The 13710-nt window shown below is 60.7% G+C and overlaps 5 protein-coding genes across 5 annotated transcripts; 3 read left to right on the forward strand and 2 right to left on the reverse strand.

The window, feature by feature from the left end:
• Positions 1-565: 565 nt before the first annotated feature.
• PLICBS_001951 (actin-like protein) lies at positions 566-1818 on the forward strand (the record flags this gene model as incomplete). The annotated part of the gene is made up of 3 exons (XM_018321563.2): positions 566-874; positions 928-1383; positions 1441-1818. 3 exons carry the CDS (start codon positions 566-568, stop codon positions 1816-1818), a joined length of 1143 nt encoding a protein of 380 aa, XP_018179042.1.
• Positions 1819-2479: 661 nt separating this feature from the next.
• Positions 2480-2935, reverse strand: PLICBS_001952 (uncharacterized protein; the record flags this gene model as incomplete). The annotated part of the gene is made up of 1 exon (XM_018321564.2): positions 2480-2935. The coding sequence occupies one exon, from the start codon at positions 2933-2935 to the stop codon at positions 2480-2482; it is 456 nt and encodes a 151-aa protein (XP_018179043.2).
• A 3625-nt stretch (positions 2936-6560) lies between these two features.
• PLICBS_001953 (uncharacterized protein) lies at positions 6561-8111 on the reverse strand (the record flags this gene model as incomplete). The annotated part of the gene is made up of 4 exons (XM_018321566.1): positions 6561-7127; positions 7176-7420; positions 7471-7950; positions 8015-8111. 4 exons carry the CDS (start codon positions 8109-8111, stop codon positions 6561-6563), a joined length of 1389 nt encoding a protein of 462 aa, XP_018179045.1.
• A 1826-nt stretch (positions 8112-9937) lies between these two features.
• PLICBS_001954 (uncharacterized protein) lies at positions 9938-11171 on the forward strand (the record flags this gene model as incomplete). The annotated part of the gene is made up of 3 exons (XM_018321567.2): positions 9938-10022; positions 10079-10666; positions 10717-11171. The coding sequence occupies 3 exons, from the start codon at positions 9938-9940 to the stop codon at positions 11169-11171; spliced, it is 1128 nt and encodes a 375-aa protein (XP_018179046.1).
• An 805-nt stretch (positions 11172-11976) lies between these two features.
• On the forward strand, positions 11977-12554 carry PLICBS_001955 (uncharacterized protein; the record flags this gene model as incomplete). Its single annotated transcript, XM_018321568.2, has 2 exons — positions 11977-11992; positions 12061-12554. The coding sequence occupies 2 exons, from the start codon at positions 11977-11979 to the stop codon at positions 12552-12554; spliced, it is 510 nt and encodes a 169-aa protein (XP_018179047.2).
• Positions 12555-13710: the final 1156 nt, after the last annotated feature.

Below are 13710 nucleotides of genomic sequence, written 5' to 3' on the forward strand. Positions count from 1 at the left end.
AAAAAAAGGTCCCGAGGCTGTGGCGAGCGCCGACAATGGATGCGGTTGCAGGGTCGGAAAGAGGAACCTGGTCGGTCTGGCACGTCGACGACGCGGTCCTGGTGGAGGGAGACGCGAACTCACGCGAACCACTTTAAAGTGGTTTCTCTGCCTGAGGCCCCTTTCCACACGTGATGTGGCTCACCGCGCCGCCCAAGCCACCAGCCAGTCCACTGCTGTGGCGCCAGGGAGAGCTGTTGGCCAACGCGACGCTCCTTTGTGTACTTGATGCGTTGCTCAAGCTTCGACCATTGTCCCCCTTGCTTTGGCCTAACGCCCAGGCCGCCACACTCTTGAATCTTAACGCGAGCACGCCTTGTGCACCATTGGCGAATCCCTCGACACCAACTCGGCCGGAAGCTAGTGCGCCCGTGCATGCTGCGAGCTCCGAGCCCTTGCAAGCTAGGGCATCGTCGGTCAGGGGCGCCCGAGCAGCTCGCGAGAACGCGCCCACGACGACGGCGAGCTCAAGACACGCTCCGCGCTCACGGAGCAAGGTTTGCCGCGGTGGCACTTACACGCAACGATGACCGACATACTTCACAACGCGCCCATCGTCCTGGACAATGGCTCAGGGACGATTCGCGCCGGCTTCGCGGGGGACGACCTGCCCAAGTGCTTCTTCCCGTCATGGGTCGGCCGGCCCAAGCACCTGCGGGTGCTAGCCGGCGCCCTGGAGGGGGATGTCTTCATCGGACAAAAGGCGGCGACGGAGCTGAGGGGCCTGCTCAAGATCCACTACCCGCTGGAGCACGGCATCGTCACGGACTGGGACGACATGGAGCGGATATGGGAGTACGTGTACGGCGAAGGTCTCAAGACGTTGAGCGAAGAGGTTTGTCGAGATTGGTCCGTCCCGTCGCCGCGACGCCTTACTGACGCAAGCAGCACCCGGTGCTCCTGACGGAGCCGCCCCTCAACCCCCGCAGCAACCGCGACACGGCCGCCCAGATCCTCTTTGAGACGTTCAACGTCCCCGCACTGCACACGTCCATCCAGGCCGTCCTGTCGCTGTACGCAAGCGGGCGCACGACGGGCATCGTGCTCGACTCGGGCGACGGAGTTTCGCACGCCGTGCCCGTATACGAGGGCTTCGCGATGCCGAGCAGCATCCGGCGCATCGACGTGGCCGGCCGAGACGTGACCGAGCACCTGCAGACGCTGCTCCGCAAGAGCGGCTACGTCTTCCACACGAGTGCCGAGAAGGAGGTGGTGCGGCTCATCAAGGAGAGCGTGTCATACGTAGCGCACGACCCGAGGAAGGAAGAACGGGACTGGCTCGGCGTCAAGCCCAACGAGAGCAAATACGCCGAGTACGTGTTGCCCGACGGGCACAGGTTAAAGGTGAGCCCCCCATGCCGCGCGACGACGAGTCAGCGCGACGGCGACTAACGGCGACAGATTGGCCCCGAGCGATTCCGCGCGCCAGAGATCCTCTTCGACCCCGAGATCATCGGCCTCGAGTACCAGGGCGTGCACCAGATCGTGGTCGACGCCATCAACCGGACGGACCTGGACCTGCGCAAGTCGCTGTACAGCAACATCGTGCTGTCGGGCGGCAGCACGCTGACCAAGGGCTTCGGCGACCGGCTGCTGACGGAGCTGCAGAAGCTGGCGGTCAAGGACATGCGGATAAAGATCTTTGCGCCGCCGGAGCGCAAGTACTCGACGTGGATCGGCGGCAGCATCCTGGCGGGCCTGAGCACGTTCCGCAAGATGTGGGTGAGCATCGACGACTGGCACGAGAACCCGGACATAATTCACACCAAGTTTACGTGAGACGACGAGATGGGCAGAACAAGGGGGGCGTTGACGGCGGCTACAAAGGGCGGCGGCGGGAAAGAGGGCTGCCGATGGTCATGTTGTCAATATCGGGTTGCGGGCCGTGGGGCAGGCAGGCATGTGGAAGAGGCATGTGTCTGATAGAGCCTAATGATACCCTGGAGAGCTGCTGGCTGCGGCCCGCTGGCTTGGGCTTGCACAAACATACAGGAGACGTGAGCGCAGGAGACATGAGCTTGTGTCGTCGACGGGCAGAGCAGGCCGCCGACGGTGATGTATTATCATATCATTGTCCACAATACGTACAGAAATACAAGCGTGCCAACCGTACCAAGGCTGTCCCGGGGTATATAGATAGTTCACCAGAAGCAACGTCGTCGCTATGCCTACCGCGCCGCAAACAATGCCGTACCAGACGGCAGGCGGGTGTTGGGCCTGCCAAATGTGCTCTGAGGTCCCCATGGTCCATGTAAAACGCCTTTCGCTCAAAAAACAGAAGATCCTCGCCGAATCCAAACAACAGCAACTTTTTCTTCTTTCTTTGTCGTGTGTGTGTCATGCGTGACTGGGTAGAAATGTCGGCCCCCCGGCCCCCCAGATTTGTGAGTGGGAAATGGGAGCCGGGAAACGTAGATGAGAGAAGAGGCGGTGATGTGATTTATTGCTTGTGGGTGACGCGCGCCCACAGCTTGGCCGTGGAGCTCATGGAGCTGCGCGCGCTCGAGGCCTCAGACACGGCGGACGACGTCGACGCGTCGCTGGGCTTGCGGACGTAGCGCTCCGGGGCGTTGTAGTACCTGTTGCCGGCGCCGCCGCGGCCGCAGTAGCCCAGGGGGGGTGCGCTGTCGCGCGCGGCGGCATGGCTGATGGCGTCGTCGAGGGGGGAGGAGGCCGTGCCGGCGGAGGCGACGTTGCCGGCGCCGCCGATGCCCGTGAAGAAGCGCCGGGGGCGTGCGCTGTTGCTGGTCGTGCTGGTGTTGTTGCTGGCACTGGTGGTGGTGGTGCTGTTGTTGAAGTGGGTGGACGGGCGGACGTTGCCGGCGCCGCCGCGGCCGGTGCGGACGTACGAGGTCGTCGAGGGAGACGGCTCGGTGACGGAGTACTTGAACGGCATGGTGGGCGATGTTCTCGCGATGTGATGCCGGCGGGGAGTGTTGGACGGGAGGTGAGGAGCGCGGAGTCAAAGCAGGGGTGAGCTCGGAGGGATGGTTTCGCGCGACGAAGCGGGGAGTCCAATTGGAAGTGCAAGACCCGTGAGGAGGTGTGTGTCAATGTGTTTGTGCGTCTGTATGGATGTATACAGTGCAATGATGTAGCAGTGTGTGTGTGAATTATCGTCGTCGTCGTTGCACAGCAGAGAGCTTGGTGTTGTAAGCTAGGCGGGGGAGGCAGACATGCCACTTATACGGGGTGTGTGTGTCCGCGCTCTCCAGACCAAGCAACGGACAGCAACCCAGCCAGGCGCAGGTCACCAGGGCAAAAACTTTCTCCTCACGAGCAGCTCATGCACCAACTGCGGCTCCACACACGGCAAGAAAGAAAAAGCCAGCATTTCTTGGCGGGAATGATGGCATTGTGTCCCACCACTCCGCGATGTCGTGGAGCATGTTTGGGCGGGGGGGTGATCGATGGCTCGGGTCACGCGCACGCGGGGGCGGGACACGCCTGTTGCTGGAAAAGCTCCCAAAAGCGCTGCAAATTCGGCATGGTGGAGCGGGCGGGCGAGTTCCCATTACCCCATGGAAACGGCCGTGAGGCGCCGCGCCTTGCCGCTTGGGGGGATGGCGCGGACGGCTGGGCTGGGAGTCGTGGGAAGTTTTTTTTGCCAGTGATGCTTTGGCCCGCTGGTTGGTAGGTAAGGTAGGTACCCGGCCCGGCCCCTGGACAGGACTGGCAGGCCCAAGCAGCGTGCTGGGTTGCGTCAGGTGGTCATTGTGGCGCCTCTCGCAGGCCAGGCCAGGCCCAGGGGGCATAGCTGTGGCCAAAGATGAGGAGGAAGAGCCCGAGGGGAGGGGCAGAAGCCCAAGAAGAAGAAGAATTCTGCGGGCGCGGGTGACCTGGCCTCTGCGTCGTGGCGCGGCGACGGGCGGTTACAGGATCCGTGGATTCTGGACCCGACGAGGGGCGTTGGTTGCCTGCCGCTGTTGCTGCAACGTTGGCCTGCCCGGCTGAATCTGACCTACTCTGCCCTGTGTTGCATTTTGTGCCATCACAGGTGAGTACTCGGCCTGGAGGCCATCCGTCGTTTGGTTGATGGATTGAAGCGCTTTCTGAACTTGGGACCGTGAAGGGCACTGTGCAACTATGCCATATGCAGTACTTCGGTAGGTCCCTTACTTGATTTCTCTGCAGATATTCGGTCAATGTACTGTACGGTACTTGCCACAGTGCCAGTGTAGCGCAGCAGACGGGGGACCCCAAGTGACACCCATCACGACACAGATGGCGAGCGTCGCGCAACGCAAGCGCAACACCCGGCAACCCCGCCCGCCCGCCAGCCTTCCAGAACCTCCGTCGCCATGGAAGGATTCCAACTGTCGTTGTTAGCCCCAGCTGCGCACGGGAGGCGCTCGCGCTGTGGGGAACAGCTTGCAGCAAGCGCGGGCCAACCTGCAGCACCTCTGCTGTGCAGCAGAGCTTTTTGCTGGTGCGTGTGACCTGCCTGCTGTTGGCGCACGGCGTCGGCGGGCTCCGAACCCGTTCGTGGCGACGGAGGCGGCGACGGTCAGCTGACGCGCAGCTTCTTTGTTGGAGTGAGTGCCGCGAGAGAGCAGCTCCTCGGCAGGCGGGCCACTTGGTGCGGAGGAGATGGGGGTTGAGATTGACGAGGGGCAGTGGCTGGCATCCTTGGGGCATGATGTTTCGGCTTTCGTTGCTGCTGCTGTTGATGCAAGTTTGGTGGACTCATGTATCCAACCTGGCGCTCGTGGTGGAGTACGAGCTGCTCGTTCCTTCATGAGCCGTGGACGCCCATCCATGCAGCAAGTAAACAACAACGCGCCCTTTCCTTCGCAAGTGTATGATCGAGACGGACAGTATGCGGTATATCATCGCCAACACACGCCAAGTGCCGGCATATGTGCGTCGTGTAACCGCATCACATCCCGCATCCCTCCACCCCAACACCAACGCACGCTCGCTTCCCCCAGATATCAGATCCCAGCGCCTCGTGGCCAAGGCCACTGCCGTCAGGTCCCGTCGACTGGTGATTCGCCCTCCCATCTACGTCTCTCGCCGAGATGGTGGTCCAGCGACTCCAGCTGGTGGCGGCCATTACCTAATGGGGGGCCGTCTGGGAACATGTAGTGGTGAGCAGCGGGCCGCAGCCGAGATGCATCTGACGTATATTGTACATGATACTTCCTGCGTACTACGAGATATATGACCGCGGCCGGGGGGGGGGGGCGGGGCCGGGAAGGGAGTGGCACGCTGACGGTCGTACAAGATCTGACGGAGTGCGTCTCGTTCCTCGCCAGAGACGTTCCGCGACGTGTCGCCACTCTCCAGCTTTGGCCCTCTTGGGTGCTTATATCGCGTTGAAGCTTTATGCGGAGTATATCGTATAAGTTACTATGTAGCTTGACTGTGTGATTACATCTGCGGTGCTTCGACTTGGATGATCATGACATCTGCGTAAAACACCAAGACGTCAACATGTCAACCACTCCCATCTCCATCTCAATACCAAACCACCCCTTCCCCCGCCCACTCCACCTCCTCTCCCCTCACCAGCCTCCCCAGCACGTCCTTCACCCTCTGCACCACATGCGGTCCATACGCCGGCCCCAGCGGCGGACTCGGCTTCCGCCCATCATGCCGCAGCATCACCACCCCGTCCCCCTCCCCGCCGCAGCCGCGCACCGCCGCCCGCACCGTCTCCACGTCCGCCCCGTCCCACGCACCCCCAAACACCACCGCCCGCGGCCGCCTCGGCCTCCCCCCCTCCTCCTCCTGGTAGTTCCCCGTGCCGAGCCCGCTCGACGCCGACGCCGGCGCCCGCCCCGCCAGCACGGCCGGCAGCTCCGCCGCGAGGGCCGCCGGCGAGAGCCCAAAGTGGATCACTAGAGTCGGCGACGCGCGCGCTGGTGAGTCGGTGTTCTCCCCCTGTGACAGTGTGCGGAGGATCTCTCGCCGGAGGAGGAGTTGTTGTGAGACGGTGTGTGTTATGGAATGGATGGGCTTACCTTCGACCTCGGGCTGCAGGCCCGCAATGATGCCGCGGCCTACCTCCTCCGACTTGCCGCATATGACGACGCGGATTGGCTCTTTGTCTGCCATGTTGCTCGTTCTGATGCTGAAGATGGGCGAATGCTTGTGCGCGTGGGGTGTGAAGCTATCGTGCTGCATCTCCCGAAGACTAGGTGGCGAGAACCGACATGTTATACGCGAATAGTTGCCGCCTGCGGCACAGTGACGTCTCGGCTGCTGGCCCGGCACACGCCGTCAGCAGGATCGCCATCAACAGCACCAAAGTTAACCAAAATAGCCCTTGCGCAGAGCATCTCCCGCCAGTCAGATTTTAGCGCATCCGTCTCGCCAGTCCTTTCTGGCTTCGGCAGCGACGACAACGGAGAGCCAAGGCGTCTCATTCTGATAGATAAAATGTATCTGTATTCGTATAACTTCAAGGAAAGCATTTGCCGCAGTCCTGGGCCTGTAACGCCGAAAAGCACGCCGTCTCGTCGTCCATCGCTACCCAAGCATTAAACCAGACTCTACACGAGGCGCTGCGACACCGATTAGATGCCCATGCTCATCCACCCAAACATGCCGCAAGCCGATCCCAGCACGACGGCCGTCAGGATACCCGCGCCCGCACGGTCGCCCGTCGTGATGGGCTTCTCCTCCTTCTGGAAGTCGTCGCCGCCCGAGCCCGCGTTCGGGTTGCCCTCCGACGTGCCGCCCGTCTTGGACGTGACTGGCGCTGCTACGGGCTTCTTGCCAATGAGCTGCGACGACACGGCCGCCAGGACGCTCATTTCCTGACCCGCGCCCGTCTTGCCGTCGTACTTGCCGCTTGCCCACTTAAAGCCGCACTGTCGGCCCAGGTCGCCTCCGGTGCATTGGCTGACAGCTGCCGCTGCCGACTTCTTCAGGACGGGGAGGATGGTGCTTGCGGTGAAGGGTGCAATCTGCGTAATTGTGGCGTACCATCGGTGCACGAAGCCTTTGAACGTAAGCATATCCGTTGTGCAGGTTCCTGCGTTCTCGCAAGAGATCTCGACAGCGACGCCGTCGGGGAAGAAGGTCTTGAGACCGTGTTCGATCAGGCGGTTCGTCCTCGTCTTCCACTGGTCGTCCTCGGTCTGCGCTCGTTAGTGCCACTCGCCTGGTACTGCCGCGGGGTGACTTACCGCATTCCACATGAAGGCCGCGCCCAGCGCAAAGACGCCGTTGTTGTACGAAAACTGCGCCTTGTTGATATCTGTGCAGTTATTGCCAACGTTTCCGCCGTCGTAGATGGCGTAGGTCTCGTTGTCGATGAAGTTGACCTTTTCCATCCAATCCCACGTCTTGACAGCCCAGTCCTCAAAAGTCTTGTTTCCGGTGTACCGGTAAAGGCGCGCACCAATGTTGAAGAAGCAGCCGTTGGCGATGCCTGTCAAAGTTAGCGTTTCATCCTCTCTATCGGGAACCTTGTGAACCCACTGTTCTTGTAGTTGTAGCCGTTGTTTGCAAACGGAATCTGCCAGCGAAGCCCGCCACCGCAGGTATCGTCGTGGCGATCAGGACTGGCCTGAGTGTTGAAGACGGCTTGAGCAAGTGCCAGCCAGCCAGGCCTATCCGAGGGCGGGTTCGGGAACTTCATCTCAGCGGCTGCCATGGCGGACATGCCCCAGAAACCCTGGTCATCGTTGCCGAGAGAGGCGGTGACGTTATGAGGCATATAGGCCTTGTTTTCGCCGATTTGGAACTGCATGGCCTGCATGATGAGGTCGTTGTACGAGGAGTCGCCGGTCCAAGCCCAGTAATCGATCAGAGTCCCCCACATGGCACCACCCTCCCACCAGTAGTAGTCGCCGGCAGGAGGCGGTCCTGGGAGGATGCCGGGCGTCTGTCCGGATAGATTGCCTTTGTAGTACTGGAGCATATCCCACGCAAGCGTGCCAGCGCTCTTGAGGATCGCATCTGCGCAGGTCAGCACCACGGGGTCATGAAATCAAACCAGGGAAGTGTGGGGGAGGCGCCGTACCGTCCGTGTCAACAGAAAACGGCGAGGTTTGACCGGCGGTCAACGTGGCGGCGGAGAGCAGCGCCGCAGCGACTGCGGGCGTGAACGATCGCTTCATCTTGCGATAATGTCACGCCGAGTTCGCGTCAACTGCGGGTGTGTAGCGAGCGAAAACGGGGATGAGAACGCAGCGGCGCGAGTCTGTCAGGTTGTCTTCATGCGCGACGGTAGCGTGCGGGCGGTTCGTAAAGCTGTCGGCGTCGACGTCGGTGTCGGTCCCGTCGACGTACAAAAGACGCAGGCAACGAACGCAGGGCCAAGCGCGCAAGAGAGGACGGCGATGGCGATGGCGACGGCGATGGATATCGCGGCACAGACAAGGCGCCGATGGTGACCGGTGAATGAGCGAGTGTGGGAGTTGAAGTCGTAACCACAGCGGAGGGAAACAGGAATCAGGGGGCAACAGAATGGGTGAGGTCGGGTGGCAGGCTAACGACAAATAGTGAGGCAGGTGGCACGGGAGCGCGCGGCAAGAACGGCACCAGACCACTGAGCCGGTTCAGCCGACCGACCACAGGGACCTCAACAGCGACGGCGGTGGCACTGGCACGTCAGCGGCCGGCCAGGTGGCTTGGCTTTTCAGTCCCGTCTGCCAGTGCGCCCGTGGCTGAATGCCTCGCACCTGGAATCGGGTACGAGACGGCAAATGCATGCACAGAATACGAAGCGAGGCGCCAGTGCTCGCCCTCGGGCCTTCTCGCAAGAGCCCGGGGCCGCCGCCGCCCCAGGGACGGCCAGGCCCTGCTTGGTCTTCAGATGGCGGCGGCTTACTGTACCTTGTGCGCCATGGCGCCACTCGCGCAACGGCTGCGCCGCCGTGCCCATGAGGCATTCAATCGCCGGAATTCTGGCCCGACGCGACGCCTGCACATCTGCCGTGGCCGCTGCAGTCGCGATGGATGATATCTGGGGAAGATCCATGGTTCAAGGGCCAGGCCGACACCGCCGATCCAAGCGTCTGGGCACGTCTTGGCCCACCTGAGCCGTTCCAGCGAGCGAGAGCGTGCCCACTAAAGCACTAACGGGCCCGGCAAGGTGCGACAGCGTATGGTGCTAAGGGTGGAACGCTTTGTCGCATCCACTGGACCCTGGAACGTCCCTGCTGCCACGTTTGTCCTTGGCAAGAAGGTCCACATTTGGTGGGAAGCGGTACCTGGTGAGAAGTACCTCGTGCCTTGGCTTATTGTTTGAGACTCGATACTTCGTATCGCACCACAATGCTCGTGTTGAATGACAGGCAGCACGGCAGTTGCAATGACACACTGCGGGTAGCCTATCGACTAACTGCGCGCAATTAGATGACGTGTCTTGTCAAAGTGCACGGCTGAACGAAGACCGCTTAAAAAGCAGCGACGGCCCGTGTAACTTCTGGTGGCGGGCATCCTCCGTAACAGGTGGTGTCGCAGGTTTGTGCTACAGCGTGTTTTGCCGGGAAAGCTTTTCATGGACGATCTCATTCGACAAGCGACTTTACACATGCTTAGAGTCCAGCTAATGCAAGCAAAAGCTCAAAATGATCACACTTAGCATTCAAATTGATTCAATGCCCTGGCTGGTAGGTGCATCGTGACCAGCCGCAGCCACACGTGGCGCAGCCAAGCTGGCCTGCCCGACAATGCCTACAACCGTGGCTGTGCGGGCCGACTTTACTCCCGCCTGAGACAGCACCCCATCACCCCTGCAGGGGCCCTGCACAGCAGCTGGTGGCATGCAAGCTGTCCTCAAAGCTTCAATTCCCAAGCGCCAGCAGCACCGAGGTGCAACCTCGACTCGGCACTCTCTCGCACGACCAAACCATTGAGCCCGCGGCGCAACTCTGGTGCGACGGTGCTCTAGTCTCGAATGGCTACGCGATTCCATTGAGGCAACATTTCAACGGCCACCATGAATGGCTTCGAGAAGACCGACCTCCGGGAGGACGACTTTGGCGCCTCGGGGAACAACATCGTCAAGGCCTTTGATGCTTTCCGTATGCTGCCGTCTCCCTCTCGTCTTTGGCCGCTAGCTAATACGTGTTACCTGCAGCCAAGTCGAAGCCGCAATATGTGACGAGGACATCCGGCGGCGGGAAGTGGACCGTCGCCATGGCCGTCGTCTCCGTCATCCTCCTCTGGAGCGAGGTCGCCCGCTGGTGGCGCGGCTCCGAGACGCACGACTTTGCCGTCGAGAAGGGCGTCTCCCAGTCCCTGCAGATCAACTTAGACACCGTCGTGCGCATGCCTTGCGGCGACCTCCACGTCAACGTCCAGGACGCTGCGGGCGACCGCATCCTCGCAGCCACCAAGCTGCACCGCGACCAGACGAGCTGGGCGCAGTGGACCAGCACCAGCGGCATCCACCGCCTGGGGAGGGACAGCGAGGGCCGCGTCGTCACCGGCGCGGGCTGGCAGAACCTGGCGGCCGAGGACGAAGGCTTCGGCGAGGAGCACGTTCACGACATTGTCGCCCTGGGGAAGAAGAGGGCGCGTTGGGCCAAGACGCCCAGAGTCAAGGGCCCGCCCGATAGCTGCCGCATATACGGCTCCCTCGAGCTGAACAAGGTGCAAGGAGACTTCCACATCACCGCCCGCGGACACGGCTACATGGAAGGCGGTAACCATCTCGACCACGAGAGTGAGTATTGTGCCTGGTTCCTTGCTGCGTCGCGACGCTGACCCAACCAGGATTCAACTTTTCGCACATCATCAACGAGCTTTCGTACGGCGCCTTCTACCCGTCGCTCGTCAACCCGCTAGACCTCACCGTCAACACCGCCAGCGCAAACTTTCACAAGTTCCAGTACTACCTGTCCGTGGTGCCCACCGTCTACACCGTGGGCTCCAAGTCCCTCTTCACCAACCAGTACGCGGTCACCGCCCAGAGCAAGGAGGTGACGGAGGACATCGTGCCGGGCGTCTTCTTCAAGTACGACATTGAGCCGATTCTGCTCTCCGTCCACGAGAACCGCGACGGCATGCTGTTGTTTGCCGTCAAGCTCATCAACGTCCTCAGCGGCGTCCTCGTGGCAGGCCATTGGGGCTTCACCATGACCGAGTTTATCAAGGAGGTGATTGGCAAGAGGAGACGGAGCGGCGGTGGCCAGGGCATGATTGGCAACAAGAATGGTTACGACGAATAGACGGCGGCAGCATACGGTATCATGGGGCGTTGCGCGGAACAGGCGTTGGGGCATCTTGTATCTATTGAGCGATATGCCATGCGGACTACTGCAAGGATTGACTTGTCTAATTGCAAGGCGGTTGCATCGATGCGAGCATGGGCGGCTGGTCGATCACGGCTCATGCCGATGTGCTGGAGCAGACTTGGTGGCGGTGGAGCCACCTGCTGATCTGGCGCGACTCCAGTTCGACGACGCTTTTTCCTCTTCAGAGCTGGGGAGAAGTTGCGTGCTCAAGCTATGCCCCGGGCATCCATCAGCTGTTATTAGCATGCAGTCATCAACGACTACGGGTGGCGGCTGGGCCGCACGCAACCGCGCTGAGTACCTACAGAATACGCGACACCCCAAGTGCTGCAGAGCCACCACCTACTACAGTGATCATCAATGGGACGTAAAGGGGGTTGACTCTTCCCTCCGTGGGGCCTTCGGGGGCGCCTGCGGCGAGCTCCTTCCCATGGCGAGCTCTACCTTGGGGTAAGAACTCTTCCCTGCAGCGGCAGCACCTTCTACGATATTTGGGTAGCGAGCTTCGTCGGGACGTCACGATCATCACGCAACCCTTCAGTTTGGTAACAGACGGCTGCGCTTGCTTCGGGCCAAGACTTATGGCTGGCGGCTTGCTCGAGGCGCCGGAGTCAGCTCTCGTCCAAGCCTACCAAAGGCTCTCCTGTCATCCATACATTACTGCCATTCCCAAGCCTTGGATTCGTGATCACCGCTCCGCCTTTACCCCAAGCCCACTCGCAGGAGACACGCACTCACCATGAGCGACACTGACGGTAAGTACAGAGAGAACCCTCCATCTGGATTGTGTTGCCTCACTAACATGGTTACCTTGCGCTTGGAGACGACCGGGACGACCCGGATTGGGTACAACGGGAGATTGAACATAAGCACAGCGTCATTTTACATCATAAACCCAACCTGGTCATCAAGGCCGGCTACAATGTGCGACCTTCAGCAACGGCGGCGCTGAAACTTATCCGACGCCACGCCCCGACGGTCCCTACGCCGGTCGTCCATAGGCCTTGCGAATACTATCATTTCTACGAGCGCGGCACCCCCTTTTACGGGAAAATAGACATGAGCTACATAGATGGTTTCACCCTCAAGGAAGTATGGGATGACCTTGTCGACTCGCAAAAGCATCGCATGTGTCAAGATATCTGGCATCTCATCAGCCAGATTCGGGACGTCCCGCGTCCCGAAGACCTCCCCAGTGGCCACTACCGCACGACAGACGGCTTTCCTTGCCTGGATATGCTTGTTGGCGACCACCGAGATGTAGCGCCCGAAGTGATGGATGACGAGACGCTGCGGACTCGAATCATCGATCGATAGCCTCGTCGCGGACCGCCCTTTACCTTGACAATGGTGGAAGACATGTGTCCCCGGTCCAACGTCTCAGTCTTTACACACGGCGACATCCACCCCCGCCATATACTAGTGGATGACCAGCCGCAGCCTCAAATCGTTGGTCTTCTCGATTGGGAGCTCTCGGGCTGGTTTCCCAAATGGTGGGAATACTACAGGATCCTCGTGAGCCGGCGCGGTGGCAATGAAGGCCCGGCGACGCCTGGCGAGGTCGACTGGACGAATTGGATGGAAAGGACCAAGCCTCGCCCTTGTGATATCACGATCCTCCAGATGGCATGGAATTTTTGAAAGCTGGAGCGAGCGTTGAGCGTCGTGAGGACCAGGCCGGAGGCCAGGTCGTTTTTGCTGCCATGGCCGATTGCACTTTCTTGTCCCGTACGGGTCGACCACTTTGTGCGAATTTAGACATGGCATGCGTGTGAGTATAAATAACAGCACTTGATTCGGGGGCCGTGCAAGCGACACCCGCGCCCGAGATGCCGCAGTTTTGCTCCGATGCATTGCGTGTTTCTACGTCACACCACAGAGGGCCCAACTCCCAATGTACCCATCCCCAATCCTGTAATTGACCAAAGCTCATACCGGCCATCGCGAACCGACTCAGGTTTAGCAACTTGTTCAACTGCGCTCCAGCTGCTTCTTGTCTCCGCAAACGTTCTTCCCCGAAATCGGCTGCCAGAGGCATCGCCAAGGCAAACCCCCCGACAAGGGCCTGAACGCCTCGCAATAGTTCCGACGTGACATGGTCCGTGTCGTCGAGGAGGCTTCCGCGCTCTCCAACCAATGCGTTGCGTTTCCTCCCGCTGAAACGCACCCAGTCGAACGAGCGGGCAGTGTCACGCCGCAGCACACGGACCAACCTACGGAGTTTGCCCCCAGGGCCAGGGGTGCCAAGAACGGCGGGACGCCCCGTTCCCCTGACTTCGTATCCCGTCAAATGCAAGTAGCCGCTGCGGTTTGGCTGCTGGCGTGCGTCCTCGTATATGTCTGCACGTATGTGTATGTATGGAGGAATTGGCGGTGGGAAAGTCTTTTGCGGGGGAGGAAAGGGGGGCGGTACTGCCGAGTCGTGGGTGCGATGGCAGAGCGATGCGATGTGATGACTTGAACCGGGTGATGT

This window comes from Purpureocillium lilacinum (assembly GCF_023168085.1).
Source record: "Purpureocillium lilacinum CBS 284.36 DNA, scaffold_2, whole genome shotgun sequence".
Classification (NCBI taxonomy): domain Eukaryota; kingdom Fungi; phylum Ascomycota; class Sordariomycetes; order Hypocreales; family Ophiocordycipitaceae; genus Purpureocillium; species Purpureocillium lilacinum.